General features: G+C 36.2%; 1 protein-coding gene across 1 annotated transcript; it reads left to right on the forward strand.

Moving 5' to 3' along the window:
* The first annotated feature begins 838 nt into the window (after nt 1–838).
* LOC105052805 (uncharacterized) lies at nt 839–22,852 on the forward strand. The gene is given in 13 exon segments (XM_010933730.4): nt 839–869; nt 872–960; nt 962–1,070; nt 1,073–1,206; nt 9,662–9,724; nt 10,575–10,659; nt 10,820–10,894; nt 11,240–11,315; nt 11,508–11,559; nt 20,515–20,624; nt 20,707–20,776; nt 22,328–22,410; nt 22,499–22,852. Coding segments are annotated over 13 exon segments (1,011 nt in total). The 5' UTR covers nt 839–853; the 3' UTR covers nt 22,548–22,852.
* The last annotated feature ends 1,625 nt before the right edge of the window (nt 22,853–24,477 follow it).

Below are 24,477 nucleotides of genomic sequence, written 5' to 3' on the forward strand. Positions count from 1 at the left end.
CACCTCCTGCACCATCCCCTGGCCCCTCGATGAACCCGCATCCCGCGCTCTCTGCGGCTGCCTCATTGCTACCCTTACCTACCTGCTGCCGCCATCACCCACCCCACGGAGGCTGTGCCAGCGAAAGAAGGCGGCGAGGGTCTGAAAGGAGATGACGGTGAGGCTCGACTCTGGAGCTGGACCATTTGGTACAAGAGAATTGCGGCAGCGGAGGGCGAGGGACTAATGGAGAGAGAGATGGCGGTGGGAAGGACGACGACGAGGGCCATGAAGGCGGCGTAGGAGGTTACCCTGCGCGTCGGAGGAGTGGCCGAGAGCGCGGAGTAGCGGCGGGCAGTGCGGTCTTGGGAGGGAAGGTTGGGGGGAGGCACGGGCGAGCGATGGGTGACGTCGTGCGAGGAGGGGGGGGAAGGGCAGTTTGTTCAGAAACTTTATTATAAAATGATCAAAATATCATAATTTGGATAGCCATCTCTCTTCTCGATAATCCAGATTATTTTTTATGAGATAATCTGGATTTCAAGATAATCTAATTATTAATCTAAAAAATATATAAATATGATAATTTAAATAATTATATTAAATTATAATAATTGATAGATTGTGAGTCATCAATGCAAGAAAATTTATTTTTTTAATTTTTTTTATTACACTCGTCGTGTCAACGTGGTTTGTATCAAAAAAAAAAAAAAAAAAAAAAAAAAAAAAAAAAAAAAGGAAAAAAAAAAAAAGAAAAGCGACCTTTCTTCCGACTTCTGCGTGAAGGTATTTACAATTGCATCGGCGGCCCATCTTGCCTCTCGATTCCCAAACCAACACAACCCAGGCGCTCTCTTTGCTGGGCGGCGCTTCCATGGAAGACATGGCGGCCGCTACTACCACGCGCCCCCCGCACCTCACTACCCCTGCTACCCTCCTCCACCGCCGGCCCCCACCTCCGGAGCGCCGCCGCCGCCGCCGCCCGCAGCAGCATCATCCGCCGCCGCCTCTTCACCTGGCGTCTCCATATCCCCATCTCCAGCAGCAGCCCCCTCCTTACGGCGTTCCCTGCTCCCTCCCCCCTCAGCAGCCTCTCGGGACGAGGTCCGGACCCTCTTCATCGCTGGACTCCCCGACGACGTGAAACCCCGGGAGATCTATAACCTCTTCCGGGAGTTCTCCGGCTACCAATCCTGCCAGCTCCGATGCACCGGCCAATCATCCCAGGTACTTTCATTTTCCTGTTGCTCTGATTTCTTTTTGTTGGAAGCTGGGGCGCTAAGTAGTGTTTCTCCGACTCTTGTATGCTTTTGGGATTAGGAATCTTGAAGCCATATCCAGAGTACTCAGATGGTTAATTGTGAGAGGGCTTTCCGCTACTTTATCTTACTTCGTGAAGATTTTATTGTGGAAACTACATGTCGTAGTTGCATTAAACGGTTCCTGTCCTTTAATAAGTTGATGATTGGAACGGGATGGCTGATCAGCTTCACCATGTTGGTCATAATTCATAACCGTTAGGAAAAATATTTTGTTTAATAAATCCTTGAACGGTTAGTCTTTGAAAGTCCAGTTAATATCATGGAGTTACAAAAGAAATTCCTAGGACTAATTATCTCTTATATGGTCAGCACAACCGATCTTTTGAGTCACACTTGTTTTCTATATCTTGATGCCTAGTCATGAGAATTCAACTATCAGAGTTTTCACTTTAGGATATCGTGCCATGTTTGCCTTGTCCTGAATGCTTTCCTATTGTTTTCATATCTTGGCTTGATCCTTTATTGTTTCCTTAGTATCAAATTCGTTGTTGAATTTCGGGAACAAGTTGTTTTGTCACTTTGACCTAGTTATCATCTTGGAAGTTACTTCAAGTCAACAAAACTTCTGCTACGATACCAAATACTTGGATGTGAGTACTGTCCTAGAAAACCATTTATGTAACCACATGGCATTTGCAGCCCAGTGACTGCCTTGTGCATTTAATCGAGCTATATGGTGATCACTTGGTGCTCCGTATGTTGCCCATCCAATAGGAGGACTGGGCGAAAATGAGTGTCAGAGGATCATTCTGATTTGGGTGGAGTAGATTGGGTTTGACGAGCTTTAAATGCTCCTTCACTGTTAGCTTTGACTCTTCTAGCCCTAAATGAGAGGCACTGAGGGAAATCGAGGAGAGAGTGAAAGATTTGAATGGAAATTGGTCAAGTGGTGGGTGCCTTCCACCTGTCCCTCGCCTCCTCATTTTCCATCCCCTATACTCTCCCCTTCCTCCTCCTTCACCAAGGTCACCCACTAACACATACCTCAGCCACCTGCATGTTGTAACTGCTTTTCAGAATTTTGGGTATTATTAGATTTTGCTGAGTGTTGGTGTCAGTGTCAATGTTATTATATTTATATTAATTCAGTAAAAAATCACATGTTATTTCTTGCATTTACTTCATGCTTCTATTGTAAAATCATGACTAGAATGAAACAGATTATGAGTGGGTAATGTAGTGATTATGCTATAATTGCCTAACAAATGTGTTGTTACTTGTTTAGTCTTCATGCTGGTATGATGTGCTTTTTGTTCTTTGGTGTACAAGTATGATGTGCTTTTCTATTAATATTTGAGGTCAATTTTCTACCAATTTTCTACTTGATTGGAAAAAACATTTGAAATGGCACATCTTTAGTGAGCAATATAATTTTTAGGTGTTACAAATACAAATGAGTGATCAACATGATGAAAATGTTTTACCTTGATTCGGTCCATTAATGTATTATGGAGTGTTTTGATGCATGTAGAAGGAAAGAGAGGTAGACGGAAACTGAAAACAATATAGGATGAAGTAGTAAGGAAGGATTTGATATTGCTACATCTTTCAGAATGTGTGGCCCTAAACAGAATGGAATGGAGACAAAGGATTCATGCAGCCCACCCCAACTAATTTTGGATTGAATCTTAGTTCAGATGAGTTGGGTTTAATGATACCACGGTTTATGTTTCTTCAGTATCACATTATTTTGGACAAAATGTTTATCTTCATAAAAAACTATGTATATGCGAGGTATGATTTAATTTTTTCCAAATAGTTTCTTTTGGTATTCTTTTCATCATTAGATGTGAAGGGGCCTATACAACTATATCATGTAGATATACCACTCAGGGACTTATGTTGTGCAAGTGGAAGGAAAAGGGCATATAGAATATGTTTATGATTTTACATTGGAACTAAGCTATGACCAATTTCTAGTTAGTGTGCTGTGCTTGATACAAAGTCTCTTCAAATCATGCTCTTCTACCTATGTTCTGGGTTTTTAGAGGTGCTCTCTCTCTCTCTCTCTCTCTCCCCCCCCCCCCCTGTATCTGTATCCAGAGCTTTTATTCCCTTACTTCCACTCATTTGTCCAGTCCGAATTCAGGTAATTTCTGGATTGTACCAATATATTGAAAAATATGTGGCGAGAACTTTTTATCAACCCTTATCCTTGGAAGATATAATTTGTCCCTCACAGGATGACATTATCCACTTTGTTAGGAATCTTTGCATCCAAAGAGGTTGAGATAGCCCCATAGATTTATTTCACAATCAGAGTTTTTTTAGATAAGTCGTTAAGCAAACAAGTTCACATCACCTCTTACCTCACTCATAAGAAGAATGGTGACTTAGATAATACATGTTTATTATGTAGGCAAGGTGGAGTGGTGTCTATAGGAAACAAAGATGAATGAGGGCAATAAACATGGTCCAAGCATGCAAGTTAAGCATAACAAATATGAGAATGGTGAGATGGATGCATGAACATGGAAGATATAGTGAGAGATTACTTCATCGGTGCTACCATGGAATTGTACCAATCAAGGATAAAGAAGTGGAAACCGCACTAAATTGACATGAGCATGTGTGTAAAATTCATAGAACCCTTGATAATGAGAGCAATTTGGTTTTTTTTTTTTTTTTTGAAACAATTACTGAGAATTAGAAGATCTATGATGACTTGGCTAAAGTTGTGATGTGAAATGCAAGTCTGGTATGCGTATCATAAACTTGATCCATGAAATTGGAGAATGCTTTCATTAGAATGTTAATTACTTGGCTTTATAAAACCAAAAGGGAGTGCTTAAAATCTTTCTTCTTGTGCCAACAAGACGGAGGAGGTCTAATCACAAGAGTACTACTTGGTCTATTGATATCTTCATGAACTGACCAAGTGTAAAACTTGACACTTTTTTCACTAAATTTTGCCTTAAGCCCAACAACATTCGATTTGCACTTTGTAAGAAGGAAAATTCATTAGCGTTTTCTAAAAATCTCCACTTTGTTTTTATTTTGTTAAGCCACACTAGATATCTCTCTTGGGCAATACATAAGAAACATTTTGTTGATCCAACTTGAGGGAAATCATTGAACAGTTTTTTCTCTTCTAATACATAAGGATGTTAAATTACCAAAAATAATTGGTTATACTCAATTACTGCTTAACTAGAGGAGGCAGTACAATGACTATTACACTACTCAATTTAGCTTCTTGGTGATCCAACTAGAGGGAAGTTTTGAACCATTTTTTTCTCGTTTCTAATGCATAAGATGTTAAGTTACCAAAAATAATTACTTATAACCAATTATTGGTTAACTAGAGGTAGACAATGAAGTTTTGATTTCCTAGAAGAGGAACTTCCTCAGGTAGCTTTTCTTGCTTGAACTAGCAAGTAACCTGTGCTATGCAGCGGGCTCTACTTAAATGATAATAAAAAGTAATTAATAAAATATAATAATAAAAAAATTAAATTTTTTTGTTGGAACATATATTTTTTCTTTAAAAAATTACCTTGGTCCTATTTCTCTTCTCTAGAAACATACAATTATTCAATGCCAAGTAGTTAGTACTTAACAATGGCACAACAAATAACTACATACATCAAGTATAACACACTAAATATCATCCCTATCTAGAACTTCATCTTTGATTTTAAAATTCATTTTTCCTGCAGACTAAAAGCTATAAAAGTAATAACATATTCTTGAAACATAATAAAAAGTTAATAATTAAAGAAAATGACAATAAGATTTGCAGTCTTACTTATTGAGCGCGGTCGATGACTTTGCTGTGGTGTAACTTATGCCCATGTTGGCCACAACATGAAACACTATAAATAGCATTATAAAAGAGTTTGAAAAAAGAAAAAATTCAGCCCACCCATGAATACTAGATAATCTATAATAAATATGCCCACATAAGGAAACTTCTATGATTTTGTTAAGTGAAATATTGGAGAACTAGGCTTGTTGTATTTGTTGAATTATTCATTTATTCTTTTCAAAATTTGACTATATTTTTCTTAACATACTAACACCAATTGGAATTCTGGTAACAGTGACAAATATATTAAGAGAGCTCATCATTAACTATCCTGTAAGGAATATCTAAATGCTAGCTCGATATCTTACCCTCCGCTAAATCCAAGTAGCCTAGGCAACCCTAGGCATTGGTCCTGCCAGTAGCTTAGGTGATTAGGCGAGTGCCCATGCAACAGAATATGTATTAAATTTACAAACTAATTGAGCCTTTATATATTTTAACTACTTATCAAAAACATACATAATTCTCAATAAACTATGGTGACAATTACAATAACAAAAATACCAACCATCTCTAAATATAATAAAAAAATGACAATGAGATCACAATCTTACCTGCTGAGTGCGGTCGATGACTTCGTTGTGGTGTAGCTTATGCTCATCTTGGCTCATAACATGGAATACTATAAATAGCATTGTAATTTAAAAAAATAAATAAATTTCATCCTAGCCATGAATACTAGATAATCTATAATAAATATGCCCACATGAGGAAACTTCTATGATTTTGTTAAGTAAAATATTGGAGAACTAAGCTTGCTATATTTGTTGAATTATTCATTTATTCTTTTCAAAATTTGAATATATTTTTCTTAACATATTAACATCAATTGGAATTCTAGTAATAGTGACAAACATATTACGAGAGCTTATCACCAACTATCCTATAAGGAATCTCGAAATGCTAGCTCCATATTGGATCCTCCGCGAAATCCAAATAGCCTAGGTAACCCTAGGCATTGGTTCCGCCTATAGGTTAGGTGATTAGGTGAGTGCCCATGCAACAGAACATGCATTAAATTTATAAAATCATTAAGCTTTCATATCTTTCAATTACTTATCAAAAGCATACATAATTCTTAATAAACTATTGTAGCAACTACAATAATAAAAATACCAACCATCTCTAAATAGAACAAAAAAATAACAATGAGATTCACAGTCTTACCTGCTGGGTGCAATCGATGACTTCACTGTGGTGTAGCTTATGCCCATCTTGACCCGTAACATGGAACACTATAAATAGCATTATAAAAGAATTTTTTGAAAAAAATAAATTTCACCCTAGCCATGAATACCAAATAATCGATAATAAATATGCCCACATAAGGAAACTTCTATTATTTTATTATGTGAAATATTGGAGAACTAAGCTTGCTATATTTATTGAATTATTCAAATTTTGAATATATTTTCCTTACCATACTAACATCAATTGGAATTTTAGTAACAGTGACAAACATATTAGGAGAGCTCATCACGAACTACCTTAGAAGGAATCTCTAAATTCTAGCTTCATATTAGACCCTCCGCTAAATCCAAATAGTTGGGGCGACCCTAGGCATTGGTCCGCCTCTAGCTTTGGTAATTAGGCGAGTGCCCATGCAACAGAATAATGTTAAATTTACAAAATAATTAAGCCTTCATATATTTTCAATAAACTATGGTGACAACTACAATAACAAAAATACCAACCATCTCTAAATACAATAAAAAAAGAAAATGCCAAATAATTCTAACAGAGCAAAATTGCTAATAAAAATCCCATTTGGAGGTTTGGACCAACCCCTTTTCTTTTAGGATTTAATATCATCAAATTTTAACCAAAAAAAATGACACACAAGGATAGAGAGAGGAGGAGAGTGAGTTACCTCGGCCACTCCAAGCCTCCCACCCGATTGAAACTCTTGAGAATGGATTTAAACTTCCCTATTTGGTTGGTTCGAGCCTTGCACCCGATTGAGACTCCTAAGAACGGAAGAGCAAAGTAAAAATCAGGGGAAAACATAGGAAAAATCAACAAAAACAAAGGAAAGGTGGAAAAAGAGCTTTTCCCATATAGATTGATCAATTTTTTTTCCTTTTCCCTTCTTTTTCTTTTTATTTCTTTCTCTTTTTCGGAGATCTATGGGAAGGAAAGCACCTGAGGGAGATTAGAGGGGAGGGTCGACATCGGTGATGATGGGGAGGAAGGTGATGGCGGAGATCGATGGGAGGTGGCAGCGAGGAGAGTAGGGAGGAGGTAGGCATCTCTCTTTTCAGAGATATGTGGGAAGGAAAGCACCTGAGAGAGATTGGAGGGGGGAGGCCAATGTCAGTGACGATGGGGAGGAAGGCGATGGTGGAGACCGATGGGAGGCAGCGGTGAGGAGAGCGGGATGAAGAGTCTGGAGCCTCCCACCCGATTAAGATCATGAGACCGAAAAAATCAGAGGAAAACATAGGAAAAATCAACGAAAACAAAGGAAAGGTGGAAAAATTAAAAGGGAAGACTTTTTCTGCATAGATTGTTCAATTTTTTTCCTTTTTCCTTCATTTTTTTCTCTTTTTGGGAGATTTGTAGGAAGGAAAGCACCCAAGGGAGATTGGAAGGGAGGGCGATGCTGGTGACGATGAGGAGGAAGGTGACGGTGGAGATCGGTGGGAGGTGGCGGTGAGGAGAGCGGGGAGGAGGTGGGCGTCTGCGAGGGCTTGAGAAGGTTCGAAGCAAAAAGAGTCCGGAGGGCTCGGGAAGGTTCGAAGAAAAAAACTTGTGAAAAAAAAAATATCGGGGAAAGTCCAGAGCTCGACACATGGCATGTTGGGAGGCCACTGGCTTCCTCTTTAATGTATTTGTATAGATTCTATGTTGACCTCCACCACTTTCCATAACTTGTTATTTCTCCATAGCTTACTAGTGTCATGTGTCTGTATTATGTATTTTGCCCTTTTGGAATCTTTATCCCAAGTATCCACTACAGAGATCATGCATTGTTTAATTCCAGCTTTAACAATAGAACTTGTTACTAGTTTCCCTTGGAGTAGAAGCACTTAATAGATTTAATGTTCATGATCTCTTCTTCAACTTTTGTTATATGATAATTTCCCTGTAATGTTTTTGTGCAAACTTTGCTATTGTCGACAAGTCCTTCAATCCCAACTATGTTGTCATTTACTTCTCCTTGTCATGGAACTTTATTTTAAACTTGAGTCCTGCCATCTAAGATTTGAAGTTTTAACGGACATTGATCTTAACTAATCAAAGTTGGGTTTTGGTTCATTTCAACAATTCCGATTGATCTGGTGGTTTTGGCTCATTTTAGTTCGTTTTGTACATTGGAAACTGTCTTTTTTCCTCTAAACAAGTATATATATTCAATGTTTTCTTGGATTCTTTTTTTCTTTGAATTTCTTTATAATTAAAAAATACTTGTTGATATGATTCCTTTTTCTTAGATTTTTCTTGTTGTATAAACAAAATAAAATTTTAAAATGTGATAGTGGAATACAAGGTTTTGATACTGGTGGGTTCCAATTGTCAGGATAGGGCACCGTTATGAGTGTTGGGATGGGGCAAGTTAGGAAATGAAATAGGATGAGATTGGACATCTACCATACCAAGTGTTAGTATGTGGGCATCTCATTCCATGAAAAGATTGGTTGGCTTCGTCCCATGGTCTTTAAAACCTTGGTGAAATAAAATGATATAGCTGGTTTTTTCCTTCCCTAGATAGGTTATTAAAATGAAATACAAGGAAATGTGCTTCCATGAATTTTTTCTTGCTTAGATGGGTTATTAGAATGAAAAAAAATGTGAATATGCTTAGATAGTCTATTAAAATGACATATGCTTAGATTTTTTTTCCTTGCTTGGATGGGTTAGAATTTTATACCAGGTGGTAACTAATGTTGTTAATTCTATAATCTTGTGTACCTATATTGTTAGTTTGTTTCTGATTGAGGGATGTCTGGTATGTATACTCAATAGACTAGTGCAATACTTTGTTCAGCTTAATGGATTAAGTTTCAATATTTTTCAGCTTAATCTTAGAACTATCCAAATTATACAGATTATGATTCTAGATGAATAAATATACAACAAAATGATGTGAAATCACTCATCTTGATTTCTTTTATTTTTCTTTAACTTTCTAATTTTCATTTTCTTGACTTTTTTGGCCGAAACTTCAGTTTTCAGTGTGAAACTGTCAAAACTGCTGAAATCAAAATTCTACCCAGAGATAGAAACTGAAACCAAAACCGAGATTTAAAACTTTGTGCCATCCATACTGCCATGGCCAACATCAGCCTCCAATATCACATGTTATAATTTTAACCCTGAAATATTGACAATACTATCTACCGAAAGTACTACATGCTGGAAAAAAATGCATCCACTGTAGCAAACACTAGTGTATGCACATTGTAGAGTTCTTTTTTTTTTTTTCTTTCTGATGGATGGTAGAAAACAGAATTTGTGAAGTTATATTGACAGAAGATTTCCTTAAGGAATGTGAATGTCTTTTTTTTTTCTTTTTGTTGCTTGATCCTGACTTTTCTTGTTAATGTTGCAGGCATATGCATTTGCTGTTTTCAGTGATCAACAATCTGCACTTGCTGCAATGCATGCCCTGAACGTATGGAACTACCAGATTTATAATTTACATGAATCTTATAATTTTGTGTCAGCATTATCTTTTGCCAAATGCTTGTGCTTCCGAAAAAATTCACAATTTGATTTTAATTGATACATTATTTTTTTATGAGTAAATATTTTTATTATATAAAGTATAAAGTGCCCATGCTGGCAACCTACCTTCTTGAAAGCATGGCAGAAGAACGAGAAGGAAGTTTTTGTATACCAACCTATATATTGATGTAGTATTTTACATAGTTGTACTAGGATTGTTTGTAATTGACTCTTTGCCTTTATTAAGTTTTGATCACCAAACCCACAGAGGAGCTCCATTACCTCTTTTAAACATCATGCATAAACTCTTCATACTTTTTCTGGGATTTGCCTGGCAAGGACCTTTGGAGGACCTGAAATACTTTTTCTGGTGTTGTTTCCGTAAAGGCCAAAACTTATTACAATGCCTTTACTCACCTGCTTAAGCCTTTTAATCATACTATGTTTGTCGGAATTTAAATATCATCAAACGAAAAACTAATCATTGTGAAGTGGCTAGAGTCACGAGAACCATATGATCAATTTCTTTTTATAGATCAACTTCACCTTGTTTATTATATATAAGTTGCAGAATGTTTTTCTTGATCTATTTCAACATTTTGAAAGATTCATGGGAATTGATTCAGTTGTACTCTTTCCAATATGATATTCAAGTAGACATAGAGTAGTTCCTGAGCTTTTTTTTTTTTTCTGAAGTAATCAATTTCCTTTTTTTTATTTTTGCCTTGTTATTCATTTTCAGCATTAGGGTACCTTGTTTCTCTATGCGGTTTCATAGCATTAAATATTGCTTGCAGGGAATGATGTTTGATCTTGAGAAGGAATGTGCTCTGTACATTGATCTTGCAAAGTCAAACTCTAGGACAAAACGCTCAAGACAAGGTCATAATTTAGTTTTCTCATGCAATCAATTTTATTCATAGTACACATTCATTCATCTGGTATCTGATTTAGTTTCAGAAGGACCAAAATTTCTATTTTAGCTTAACAATCTTACTTGATGATGAATTTGGACTTATCAGTTTCTTACTTTTTGAACCAGATGACAGTGTGCCCTGTTCTTCTGATAAACGAGTTAGAGGATCTGTTGGATATTCAAGAGGCTTTCCAGATTCTGGTAATATGATCTGTTCCATGGATGTTAAAGCACCTGTTAGTGATGAATTAAGATTAATTGCTCTATTCTCAGCGTCAATGCATCTATAAATTTCAGTAGGCTTATTGTGGCCTTAGTTATGCTGAAACTAGCTGCTTCTTGATGCATTAATACCTCCCTGTTGATCAAGAATTGAGGCGGGTGAGATTGCACAATTTCCTTCAATATCTATGAACAGTCACTAACTGAGCTCACTTGCTCTTGTTTTAACCTTTTCTAGTTATCGCTAGTGGTACCATGATAATTACTCACATATCACTTCAAAAGCTCATGTGGCACATCTTTGGCACACTTTGCGCACAACAGGTGTCGGAAGCAATATTCACATGCCTGGGATGGGTAATTCTGCTTACAGCTTGAATGGTTATCCTTCTACACAAAGGTTATGGCACACTACTTAAGCACGATTTCATTACTTGAATTTGCTACATTTTAGTCACTACATGGTTTATAATTTATGTGGCTATTATGAAAAGGATTAAATGTTGTTTGAAGAGTTGATAACACTACTGTTAGTTCTGTGTGATTCTTTTTTGCAGTTTGTCTGATTATTCACTGTGTTCAATGTTTACAGTCACACAACCTATGATTATGATCCTGTGAATGACACAGACCCCAAGAAGATGGTGAGCTTTGCCTTTTTGGTACTTTCATTAATATCATATTAGTTAATCCAATTCCACTTTTTTTGGTGCTTTCCATTATTTGTAGTATTGACATGTGCCATGATTTATATGTAATAATTTCTGTTTGTTGCATACAGTAATCAACTAGTGTGCAAATAAAATTTACTGCTGTGGACAGGGTGGCTGTCTTCTTGTGTTTTTCAATCTGGAATTATCTGGGGAGGCCCAGGGAACCACATGGTCTTCTCCATTTTTTGTGTCAATGTTGTGATTTGATCACAAAAGCATTGCCATAACCCAAAAGGTTTAAGTTTGAAAAGATAATGTCAACTTATTTACCATAAGATATTTGGTACTTCCTTTCCTCTTCCCAACACGAGCTACAAATGTCTGGAGGAAAAGTCAAGTGCTTCACAGAACATGCTTGTCGGCAGTTGTAAATATTTACTTTGGTATCTATATATGGTTGCTTTTCTGCACAGCAGTCTATGTGATCTTTTTCCTAGAACAGTAACAACCATGAGATTATGGTTGAGTTATTCACTATTTTTGCTCATATTATGGCATAAAAATAAGTTTATTCAACTAAAAAAATAGTACCGTCATCAGACATCCACATATTAGCCTTTATTCTATAACTGATGTTTATTTGGGAAAAACTTTAAGAAGTTAACTGATTTAATAATAAAATGAAGGGAATTTATTTAAATCATGTTCCCTGAACTCATAAAAGATGGCTCGATATCTGTCAAAATTCTGACTGGAGGAGAAGAATACCTAGGTAAACTTGAATAGAAGTTGCTATTAGAAATTCCTAGGTGGCTTTCTAAAAAATACGTTTGGTTACCTTTTTGATTTGATTTTGCTTTCTAAAAAATACTTTTTATTTCTTTTGATTTTTGCTACAGAACAAAAGCAAAAAAGCAAAAAGTATGTTGGGTAACTAGTTGCTATAAAGCAAAAAAAGCATGTTTTGGTAAGTACATAATATTTTGCTATTATTTTACATATTAAAAAACAAGATCCAAATCACTGAGTCAAACCATATACTCGAGCTAACCTATTAGCAATTCTATCTCTAACTGCACCATCTCTCATCGAGAGTTAGCAGTCCTATCAATACTTGTAGTAGTTTGGCTAGAGACGTCAATCTCATCTTCAACAATAATATTTTCATCTGCATACTCAATAAAACTATCCTCTTATGTCTTCTTCTGATATAATTATGAATTGCACATGCAGCTATAACAATTCGTGCTTGCTTTTGTAAAGAATACGAAGGCATCTCTCTTAAGATAGGAAACCACTTCTTCAACATACCAAAGCAACGCTCAATCACATTTTGCAGAGATGAGTGATGATAATTGAATAACTCTTTGCTTGTTTTTGGTTGACGACTTCTTCCTTGATAGTCTTGAAGATGATCACGTTCACCTCGATAAGGTGTAAGATAGCCATGCATGTTTGTGAAGCCAGAGTCAACTATATAGTACTTTTTCTTTGGTGGATTAGGAAATCTATATTCAGGATTTGTGACCGCTGACACAAAAATCGAGAATCATTTGCAGTTCCTTCCCAACCGGACATGACAAAAGTGAACAACATATCAAATGAGCAAGCACATAAAATATTTTGAGTTACCATGGTCTTCCTCCCTCGATAAGGAATTTGTTTACTAGAGGCACATAAGCATTAACATGCGTTCCATCGATAGCTCCAACACAATCCTACATATGAATTATTTTACTTAATATTAAGATAACAAAATAATTTCATTAATTTTAAACAATAATATGGACATACGAAAGTACCTTGAAATAAGGATAGTATTTGGGATTATAGCAAATTTTGGAGGAGTTTCAACAAAAGGTGGCACTATAAGCTCCTTTGCATATCAAAACTGCCTTCAGTGTCTTTCCAAAATGATGACTAATTGTCTGTCCAGAATGCTGAAAACGATCTGCCATTATTCGATTTGACTCTCTTTGATCAATTGTCATCAAGAATATAGCAATCTTTTTTTCAACACTTACAAATTGGGAATCATTCAATAGATTTCTCTGTCTCAAGTCAGAGCAAAAGTTAAGGAACACACAACTGTCCATCCTAAATAAATCTGGACACCTGTCTGGATTTCCAAGAATTATTCTCATAACATATTCAGCACCGGTCAAATTATCATTTTTATATGATTGCTTGCATAGATACAAATTATAGTACTCCTCAACTATTGCTGTAACAACAAGCTCTATGGCATCATCTTTCTTTTCATCAAATAAACAAAATTTCTTTGTTTCCTCTCCATCACTAGAATCAGAAGTATTTAAATTCTTTTCAACTTCTGAGTCAATCTCTATTTCTACATCACTGTCCTTATTCTATTAGTATGAAAGAAAATAAGAACACAAATATTAGCATAGAACAATTCAAGTGATACATAATCTTCATAACATCATAAATCCATAGCATAAAGTTTAAAAGACAATAGATCATCAATCCAAACAAAGCATAATATGCACATACGTACTTCGTGATATAATATTCTAATACTTAAAGTCCACCTAAACAACTAAAAGCCATGAATGTCCTACAAACTTGCCAACCACCCCAACCTACGCTCACTTGCATCTCAATAAATATTTTCATCCATATTTTGTCTTGCAACTTCTCAATTGCCTTCAAATATGTAGGCATACTCACTCGTTCAATACTTTCAAGAACTTTAATGCAATTTGCAATTGAGTACTGCCCAGAACTCGAAGTTGCAGCTGTATGTTGTTGCATCATCATATTGTTCCTTGTCTGGTTAGCCTCTGCTAGGGATTTGATGGCATCCGCTAACTCTGAAACTCTTGATTGACTTCTCACACAGTGGATACTCTCACTAGGGATTGGATCTTTTGGACGACGATGGTTTCTTGAACCACTAGACTCCCTATCTATACTAACATCATCAGGAAGAAGCTCATTGTCTTGAGAATCACTGCTATCTGACACATATTGGGTGCTTGCCATCGCCTCTTTACCAGTAGTAGTAGTGTCCCCAAATATTGTTATGAGCTCTTCATATTTGGGATAAGTGGAAGTTCGAAATCTCTTTGCTTTTGGATGAACCTCTAATAACAAATTTATATGTGAGACATACAAGATTGAATTAATTAAGCAAAAATATAATAAATTACAAAAAAGTATAAAAGAAAAGGAAAACAAATGGTTACTTATAGCAATGTAACTTTTCTAGACATCATTAGGAGCTGTAGCGGTTTCCAAGACTGGATCTCATCCAAATCCGGTTGGTGACTTCTTCAAGTCAGTAAAACTCTATAGCGCTTCCTCAGTTAATTGAACTTGTTCTGGAATTGCTTCAACTCATACTTCTTTCCAGTTTTCATATAAAATTTGACACGTATTTTCTTCTAAGATTTCTTTGTAAATGTTGTGGTTGACCTATTTCCTTTCTGAATTTGCTTCATCATTAAATCTATGAATACGTTTTCCTATTCTACTGTCCAATTTGCAGAAGATACTGCAGCATCTTCAAAACTAATGGATGGTGGAACTCTAAAACTTGTCACTGCGCAATTAATAATCTTAAGCAACTATGTAACCAATTATAATGATAAAAGTTATTTGATTTATACCAATTGCATAATAGTAAGTAACAAATTCAGCCCTTGGTGAAACTTTAAATCAAACTCAATTTAGATTCAGCCCTTGGTTAGAGTTTTATCATATGGTCAATTATTACTTAGAAGCTTGGACTTACTTTTGTTTGGTGCCAAATGAGTTGTGTGGAGGGATGATAGTATTCAGTTTATTACAGGACCAACCTGCCACCATTAACATATAAAGCTTAACATATATGAAGTCTCACTAACATTTAAAGCTTATGAACTGACACATAGGTCATACTAACCTCATCTCTTAATGCAGAACCAACATACCTAGATTATCAGAACCAACAGTTTGAAGATTATGTATGACTTTAGAAAGGTGTGCAAAATCCAAATCAATATTAGATCAATCATCTACTTGTATAAACAAAAGATATCTAAATATAGAACTGCCTTCCATCAAAAAATATAGAACTGTGAGATTGATGAAATCAGTATGTATGTCTACATATTTTAAAAATGCAAACTAAAAATGCACTCAGTGGATTTCTGAACAACGAAATCGTTTCTCTGTTGTATCCTTGCCATGTCCCCTTCGCTTCAGAGTCGACATTAAACATGCACCAATATTTTCGTTAGAAAAATGCTTCACTGCACCACTCCTGTACCCAAGGTGGGATGGTACATGGGGCCTGCCTGTCACCCACATGAGCCCAATGTACAGCACCAATACCTGACTTCCATGAGGAACTGGGAGCTATTTGTGCTCCAGCAGGAATCGGTGTGGTGCGAAGCGGCATTCTTGTAATTAGGATCAGAAAGCAGAAACATTGATAACTAGCATTACAGGGAGAATCATTCTACTATTGTATATGAAGCAGGCTAAGCAGAGTTAGGCATCACTAGGGGTTAAAGCTGTTGGGTGTTGATAACCAGTTAGAACATACTCACAACGCCTAGGAATTAGTACTTGGAGCTCCAATAATTAAACCATCAATGTCTTAAATCCCCAACAAATCGAAAACATGAACACATACAACTCTAGTTTCAGGACAATGGTTTCAGAATTTATTCCACCAAATATACCAAGGATTCATATTTGATATAGATTATTGCTGAATTCAAGTACGAGCAAGCATCTACAGCAGCACTAGTCATCTACCATGAAATCTAAAACTTCCATACAAATAGAAGCTAGTAACAACAAGTAGAGTTAGTTAGGCATTTCACCGAATGGTGAGAATGCATGGTATGCTCCTTAAAAAAAGATTGCCGATTTATTGTGGTTAGGGAGATGGTAATGCGATGTTTTGATTAAGCGATGATTCAGATAGAGCAAAAACAGAAGAGAGATGATTTGAAGGTAGGAACGGGAGGAATCATTTTGAGAGACAAATTGGAGAAAAATGGTGACAAGATTAAACCGAGAAAAAAAAAGACAAATTAAAAAAAAAAATCAAAAAAAGGGCCGCTGGGGTCTTATCAAGATCAGGAGGATAGCAAGGTTTTCGACGATGTTTAGAGAAGCCCAAGTCAGCTACGTCCTTCTTCGTGCTACGGAAAGGAGATGAGAGCTATTCTAGTAGGGATTGGCAGAGAGCCAAAGGGAGGGGGAGGGGGAGGGGGGAGCATCGTGGCAAGTCGGAAAGAAGCAAAAGCAAATTTTAGAAAGCAAAAAAAATTTGCTTTCCACGTAAAGCAAATTTTTTTGATTTTTTGATTTTCACTTTCTACTTTTTGGATTGTTATCAAACGCTACTTTTTGATTTTTACTTTTTAAAAATCAAAAAGTAAAAAAAGTGCATTTTTAGGGGCTAACCAAATGCTCCCTAAAGGATTGCCTTTACTGATATAGAAACGTAGAATGTAGACTGCTATTGATAGGAATTGAATGTCAAAGCTTTTTTTTTTTCTTTTTTTTTGGAAGCGGCCTGCTGAAGTAGTTCAGGTTTGAGTTTAGAGACAGATATTGTAATTCTTTGGAGTTTTTTTTTTATATAGTTAATTTATGGTTTTATATAGTCTTAGGAGTTTTGTGTTTAAAACTGTTAATATAGACTAGGATTTTCTGTTTTCTGTGGATTTTGATACTTGTGGATCTATTTTTATAACAAGTTGTTGTCACATTTTGGGCAGGAACATTATTAAACTATAAAAGTTCTAAAATCATGATTTCTAGGGATTTTAGTGGTATTTTAAATGGGATCCTATGGAGTTACAAATTTTCCTATTTTAAGGAAGTCTTTGCTTGTTCTTTTTGTTGTGAAAATGTAGGGAAAAAAATCCTGCTTCCTTGTCAGTCATATTTAGTAGAGTTATTTGGTCTTTTCAGCTGTAAAAGGAGATTCTGTAAAAATTAGTTTTACTTTTGATGATGGATCTCTCTATTGAGCATATTAGCTTGTCTTCTCTTCCAACTTTTCTCATTCGCAGGCTTGCCCTGCCCTCTAAAAAAAATCTTGGTGACACATGGTATGGTTATGGTCTTCTACTTCATCAACTACTCCCATGGAAAGATTCTTTTTAATCTCTATTTCTTTTATCCTTTTCATTACTCTCATTTCTACATTTGCCCTCTGATTACTCTCTTTTGCTGATTTTGCTGTTTTCAAGAGTAAAACCAGATCAAATAAGATATGAAAATTATTGAAGCAATTTAAAATAATTTCTGCAGTCTGATTCTGTATAGAACCTAGATTATTCTTTGCTATCCAGATATGTAAGACTTATTTTGCAGCTGAGAAAAGAAAAGGAAAATGGAGAGAAGCAAAGAGAATGGAAGAAGAAGGTGAGGAAAAGGAAAGAAGAGAGTGAGAAGAGACAAGTGATTGTACCTCATTTCTTTTCATAACCAAGCATTCTCCCTTTGAGCAGTCAGCCTTCTCTCTTTAAAAAGTACTATGGCAATCCTAGTATTTGAAATTTGAGTCCACTTAGATCTTTTCCCATATAAGTAATTAAGGGTTGCAGATCATATTTATGTGGTCTATATCTGAAAAATAACATATAAATTACTTCTCCTGTACAGGTTTCTTGAAAATCCCTGATTTTTTTCCCTAGGAAATCTTGACCTCGATGCCTGTAGTATGTTTTTTTTTCTATCTCCAAAAAGAAAACAAATTAGCCCATAAACTTAAGTTATTCAACTTCAATTGGTACTTTTGTGACTGTTTGCATATTATTTATCAGCCTGTCTTTCATACAAATGACTTACATCCTTGTCATAAAAACCTACATTTTAGTACAAGGCTGTCCAGAGTGATCTAGGTGAACCAGATTATGAGTTACATTCAGCAACTTTGGTCTAGATTGGTTGGATTACCTGAGCCAAGTAACACTGAAAGAGTCATGATAATGATAACTCTGCCATCATGTCCAACCTCTATATGATGGCACCAGGGTTTTAGGCATCTGAGGCCCTATGATGACATAAACCATCCTAAGCCTATTCCCAAGTCACTCGTTGTGCTCATCTAGCCTTGGGGGAGTTCAGAGAAGGATCTCCGTTGAGAAATCTCTATGAGATTTCCGTTTATCTTGGTCTAAGGTCCTGCTTTCATGATCATATTATTATTTTTGTGTTTATGCATACATTCTTTTCTTTCATCTTGTCTTATGTCTTTTGTTTTATATATTAAGTTCAAAGTTTGGCAGATTCACCATGTAGGGACTAGTTTCAATTATTCTGTTCCCTGAGGTGAATTAAATTAAAATTGTGGTTCCATTAGAATCCAGATGTAATCATGAAGCATTACTAAGAGACATAAGCCCCTGAAATACAATGTTATGGCACGAAGCTTTGGCTAAGGAAGTGACGAGCTTCAATGATATCAGAGTAGATAGGAAGGAGTCTGAAAACATGGTACAAAGCCACAGACAAAGATAGTGCTGGTGATAAGGGAAAGAAGGCTTTCCCACTCTTTCTTAAAATTATCACAGAGCCTCAGCAATCAGAGAGTGAAAGATTTGACCAACAAACCTCCGGGTTTGGTATTTATGTCTCTTCTGAACTCTGTTACCTAGCCATGGAGATAAATTTTAATGAGATCTCTATGTTGATAAACTATAACCCTTCATAAATCATAGCTCTCTTCAAGAACAACTCGAGCCCATGAAAGTTTCATCTATGGATTTCTCTTTTTGACAGAATGACAACTTCTTGCATGATGAGAAGTATGAACTGTGGATCCATGAAGAGATCCAAATCATCCATGAACCAGTTAGAGACCTAAAGCAACCTGAGCTACGCTATTCAGTTTGCAATCTATCAGCATGCAATTGATTGACAGAACTGGAGGTCTCACTATCATACCTATAAGGGTACAATTGTCATTCGATTGCAAAACAGGTCTCAGGCTTGAGGTTTTATACAATTGACACTAGTATGACTGCATGTGGTCATAGCTTCCACTATAAGCCACCTGGGTGAGTGGCTCACGGTTAAATTACTTTGTTTCCCTTGTCTCAAAAATAAGTTGCATGGTAGTTAAAGGGTGCAAATATAATGGTAATTTAATTGGTTTTCCAGGTTTCAAGAGATGAAAGTGTAACATCATTATTGGAAAATTATTGATTTCTGAGCAATTGCTCCCAGTTAAATGACTTTATTGCCCTCATTTCAGAGACAACTTGCATATTGTGTGCAACAGCATAATGGCAATTTAATTGCGGTGCCAGGTTTCGAGAGATGAATGCTTGGCTTCATTATCAGGAATCATTTTTCTTCTCAGCAATATCAGAATGATTGCTCAACTTGCTGTCAAGCAAAATGTGGCAGAAACAGTGTTCCAGATGCCATGCTTAACTGAAGTTGGTTAAGATCTAGCAGTCAAGATGGATAGTGCCAGATTAAATGGCTAGGATTTTGCATTCAATAGTTGGTTTTAGTTGCATGTCATGGTGAAGCAGTTGTCACTTTGTCATATGTCTTGTTCTGACATCAAATGATTTATTAATAACTATTGTTGCATCAACACCCTTCAATGTTGTGCAATCAGAAACCTACTACCATATGGTCTAGGTTTATAAAAATCTCTTAGGCTGTTGCTTGATAAAATCCTGACATCATATATATACCTACTTGCACCTGAAACTTATTTAACTAAATGCTGAGGTTTCTCCTGAAGTGGGCTCTGATTTAGTTGGAGGCTTTTTGTTTTGCTTCTTATGCCCTTGGATGTTTAATTATTATCAAGATTTCTTCAATTGCTTGTTCTCCTGGGTGCATCTGCAAACATTCTTGCGCTCTTTGGGCCTGTGTCTTTGCATAATTATTTATGTCTCTGAAAATTTATCTTCTCTCTTCTGCATTGGTAAGAAACTTACATATCCAATTTAACAGAATAATTCTTCAACTTATGTTCCTCAAAATAATCCCCCTTGTCCAACACTTTTTGTGGCAAATCTGGGTCCAACTTGTTCGGAACAAGAGTTAACCCAAGTATTTTCAAGGTTCGGAACCACTTGTATCTGTCTGTGTTTTCTTTAACTCCTTTCATGTATTTTTTTGGGTTTATATTACCTTTATGTGTAGATGCCCAGGCTTCTTAAAACTGAAGATGCAAAATAAGAATGGAGTACCTGTTGCATTTGTTGACTTTCAGGTATTGTACTTTTTCTCTGCACTTAGGTATACTTTTGAACAATATCACTTTTAAGGTTTTTTGAATAACTGTTTTCACCTTTCCTTTCCTCCTCTGATCTAATGATAGCCTAGGAAATGCATAATTGTTTCATCTGCTGATAATCAAGCATCCAAAAAAGGCATGCAGCATTGGTGAATTCAGCAATATATATATATGCAACTATCTTCATCCAAATTAACAAATATCCAGTGATTGTAGAGGTGCAGCTAATGTAGAGTCAACAATTTTGTTCGACCATAAAAAATGCTAAAATGCTCAGGCTTGAAGATTGAGAGCATTATATGAAAAGAAAAAAGTAGGAGAGGAAGAATAAGCAGATTGAGATCATCAAGTTTTACTACATTAACCTAAATTTAGCTAAATTGTTGGACATCACTATTTGAACTGTTGGATTTAACTAGATTTATGCTATTCAACATTATGCTATCAACAAATAACATAGTCGAACAATTAGGTGTTGCTTTGTTGACTCTTGTCAATGGATTTAAATGTTGGCCGGCATGAAACAACATTGCAGATTGGTATCATGTTGGTGCTTTACAGCACATGCACTGTCATGGTACTGTCTGCAAGCCACTAAATGACATGTACTATTGTGCCAAGCATGTCGTGCAGTAGCATGGAATGGCAAAGTACAATTGTGCTAGTGCCTGGGCAGCACACCACCAGAAAATTATATGTCAACCCTTGATCATGTCACTAGATTGCCCAATTTTATGATTGGAATGAGTCTAAACTTGCTTTCAGTTTGTTCACTGTTGATAATCTTTTTAGTTTTAACATCATGAGAGTCAAAAAATCGATTCTGAGATGAATTTGGTGCAGTGTTATCCTTTGTTACCGGAAATAGGTAGGTTGTGGGTACAGCAAAGAAGGTATCCTGTAAAAAATAAATAAAAAAAAATATTTAGGAAGTGGGTGAAGAGACAAGCTTCCATGGAGATATTGGAACAGGTGTGTCCTCCTGAACAAAAGATTTCTGCTGCTAAGATCTAATCATGGGACAGATCTGCATTTACATATTCAAACTGGAAGTTTGTTTTGATAGTCTGTTATAAGATGTCAGCTTGACCTATATTGAACCCAAGATGATAAACCATTGGGATTGCCTGGGCCGAGTCATAATATCAATATAAATTCTTGTGATGCTGTGATCACTCCCTGCTTTAGGATTTAATCATGTGACATTCACAAGTTTCTTTTAGCAAGTATATGCTGTGGTTATCTTTATCCCAAGAAGCCTTGAAGAGAGAAATGTAAGCATTTCTGGTGTTGGATATTATAGTTCAATGACTATTTACTCAACAGTTTTGGCGTAAGTTTAGAACCTGATATCTCTATCATGGTTTGTCGGCCTTGTATGATCGCAAATTCACAATTTGAATTTTCTGAGGTAGCAGTAGAAGTCTCTTTCGTATATTTTCTTTGATTTCTCTCCCATTTTATCTTCCTTCTTTGCAATGTTTGATCTCTTCCCTCAAATTATTGATTCGTATCTGTTGCAAACAGGATGTCAACTGTTCAACTGGAGCCCTCAATCATCTGCAGGGAACTCTCTTATATTCATCAGTTGGGGAGGGCATGCGTTTGGAGTATCCTTGAAGTAATTGCTATTTAAATTCCTGCAAATTTTGCAAGCAGTATATTTTTGGATATTGTGTTTCTTAACGGGATTTCTAGGTACGCCAAGTCACGCATGGGTCTCCCTAAACGTGAGATGAGAACATAAAATTAGCTGGAACTAGGAGAGGCAGTTCAAGTTCGTTGTGTTTATACTGTTTTGGTCCTGGGTGGGCGTCTGGTCCCCCATTGGATTGTTGCGTTGTGAGCTTATATGCTTGATTAGTCTTATCTGTCTGCTGAGGGGTAACTCTGCTCACCTGCCATCTTGTAATTTTATGACACTCAGGCTTAAAACAGTTCAATCTAGTCCACTTTCGTCAGTGCTGACATACTGCTCATAATTTTATGTAAATGTTCCTATAGCGTGTAAACATATCAACCAGCAAGCTCTACCTTCTCTGCTTTCCTTGATCTGCTATTTGTTCTCGTTAATCTTTAAATTGTATGGGTCACGTCTATTTGAGAATTGTCTGTCTTGTTTGTCATTATCATCTCTGACTTGATAATTAAAAGAACTACAGAAATTTTCTACCAAAAAAAAAAAGGAACTATAGAAACAACAAGACGGTTAATCTGTACTTCAGAGAGCTGGTTGTGATATTTTCCCCTTTTGAATCAAGTTGATGTTATTTGAGGTAAATTCCATGGGAAGATAATTGAATTTTTATTTATAAAGCATTTCCATCTTGATTGACTTATGCTTTTGACAATAATATTTAAACATTAGTTTGTAATATTAGGGTTGGAAATAGGTGGGATATTATTTGATTACGTCCATTTAGGAATCCGGTTAGGATTGAATTCGAACAGATTCTTGAATCTTACTGGATTTGGATTTAGGATCAACTCTTCAACCACCAGGGCACAACTATCATAGCTATTATGTATTAATGCTTTATTATACTTTATTAAAACTTGAATATTTATATTATTCATTAATTCTTTTGTTGTGTCAACGGTAGACCTCATCCACAAAAATTAGTCAAGGTGTTATTTGGATTTTTGGGTTTTGCGTAAATATCGAAGGTCTATCTGATCCATGGTTGATGTGGGTTTAAATGCATGTCTATATGAGTTAGGCATGATCGAATGGTTTCATGCTGAAACTCTCTATGTTACTTTTGGTAAAATTATAAATTTATGACCACCTTGGACAACCTAAACATCATAAACATTTAAGCTCTTTGGTGTTATAATTTCAAATTGATTAATAGAAGGGGTGCTACAAGGGTTTATAGCTCGGGTCCGCCCTCCTCCGGTAGTTTAAGTTTTTGGGTTACGATTCTATGACAAGTATTAAAGCTAGGTTTATTGTACGGTATAACCTTTATTCGTCATATGGATCCCTCATCAAGAGATACCAGGGTTAAGGAGGATCCAATAAAAGCCGAGTAGGATCCATTCCATGGATGGGCCTCCCTCTCGAGTAGGAGCCAGCCATGACAAAGCAATCACAAGGTTAGATGAGAGAGATTGTTAGAATCTCACATTGACTAAAAAAAAGATGCCACACAGGTTTATTAGCTTCGGTTGGTCCTCTGAACAGCTTAAACTTCTAGGCTTGAATCCAGGACATTGGGCACTTGTGATGCAAGTGTCTGACATATTCAAACTAGGCCATCAATTTAGGCTCAAGGGGTCGTCCATAATGCTTTGGTTTTCCTCCTTTAGTCTTAACATGACTTTCGAGACAACGGTGTTTTCGGTTTGCATTGGGTTTTTATTTGTGTCTAGGGATGTACTTCTAGTGGATTAGGGCCACAAATGATCTGGACTCAACTTGCTTTACTAGACACCTAGTCCAAGCCCAATTGTTCATGCGCTTTGTCCAAGCCCATTGTTATGTGATATATAGAGAAATTCTTTGTGCATCGAGGGTAGTATAGAAAATCAGACGTAGAATGTACTGTCTCATCCGATTAGTCTATATAGTCATCGTTTTTAACATGCATTTAATGTCTATAGGTCAGTTTTTTCGTTTAAAAATTTGGTAGATGAAAATATCTCTGTCTTTTGAAAAAAAATTATGACATTCT

This window comes from Elaeis guineensis, chromosome 10 (assembly GCF_000442705.2).
Source record: "Elaeis guineensis isolate ETL-2024a chromosome 10, EG11, whole genome shotgun sequence".
Classification (NCBI taxonomy): domain Eukaryota; kingdom Viridiplantae; phylum Streptophyta; class Magnoliopsida; order Arecales; family Arecaceae; genus Elaeis; species Elaeis guineensis.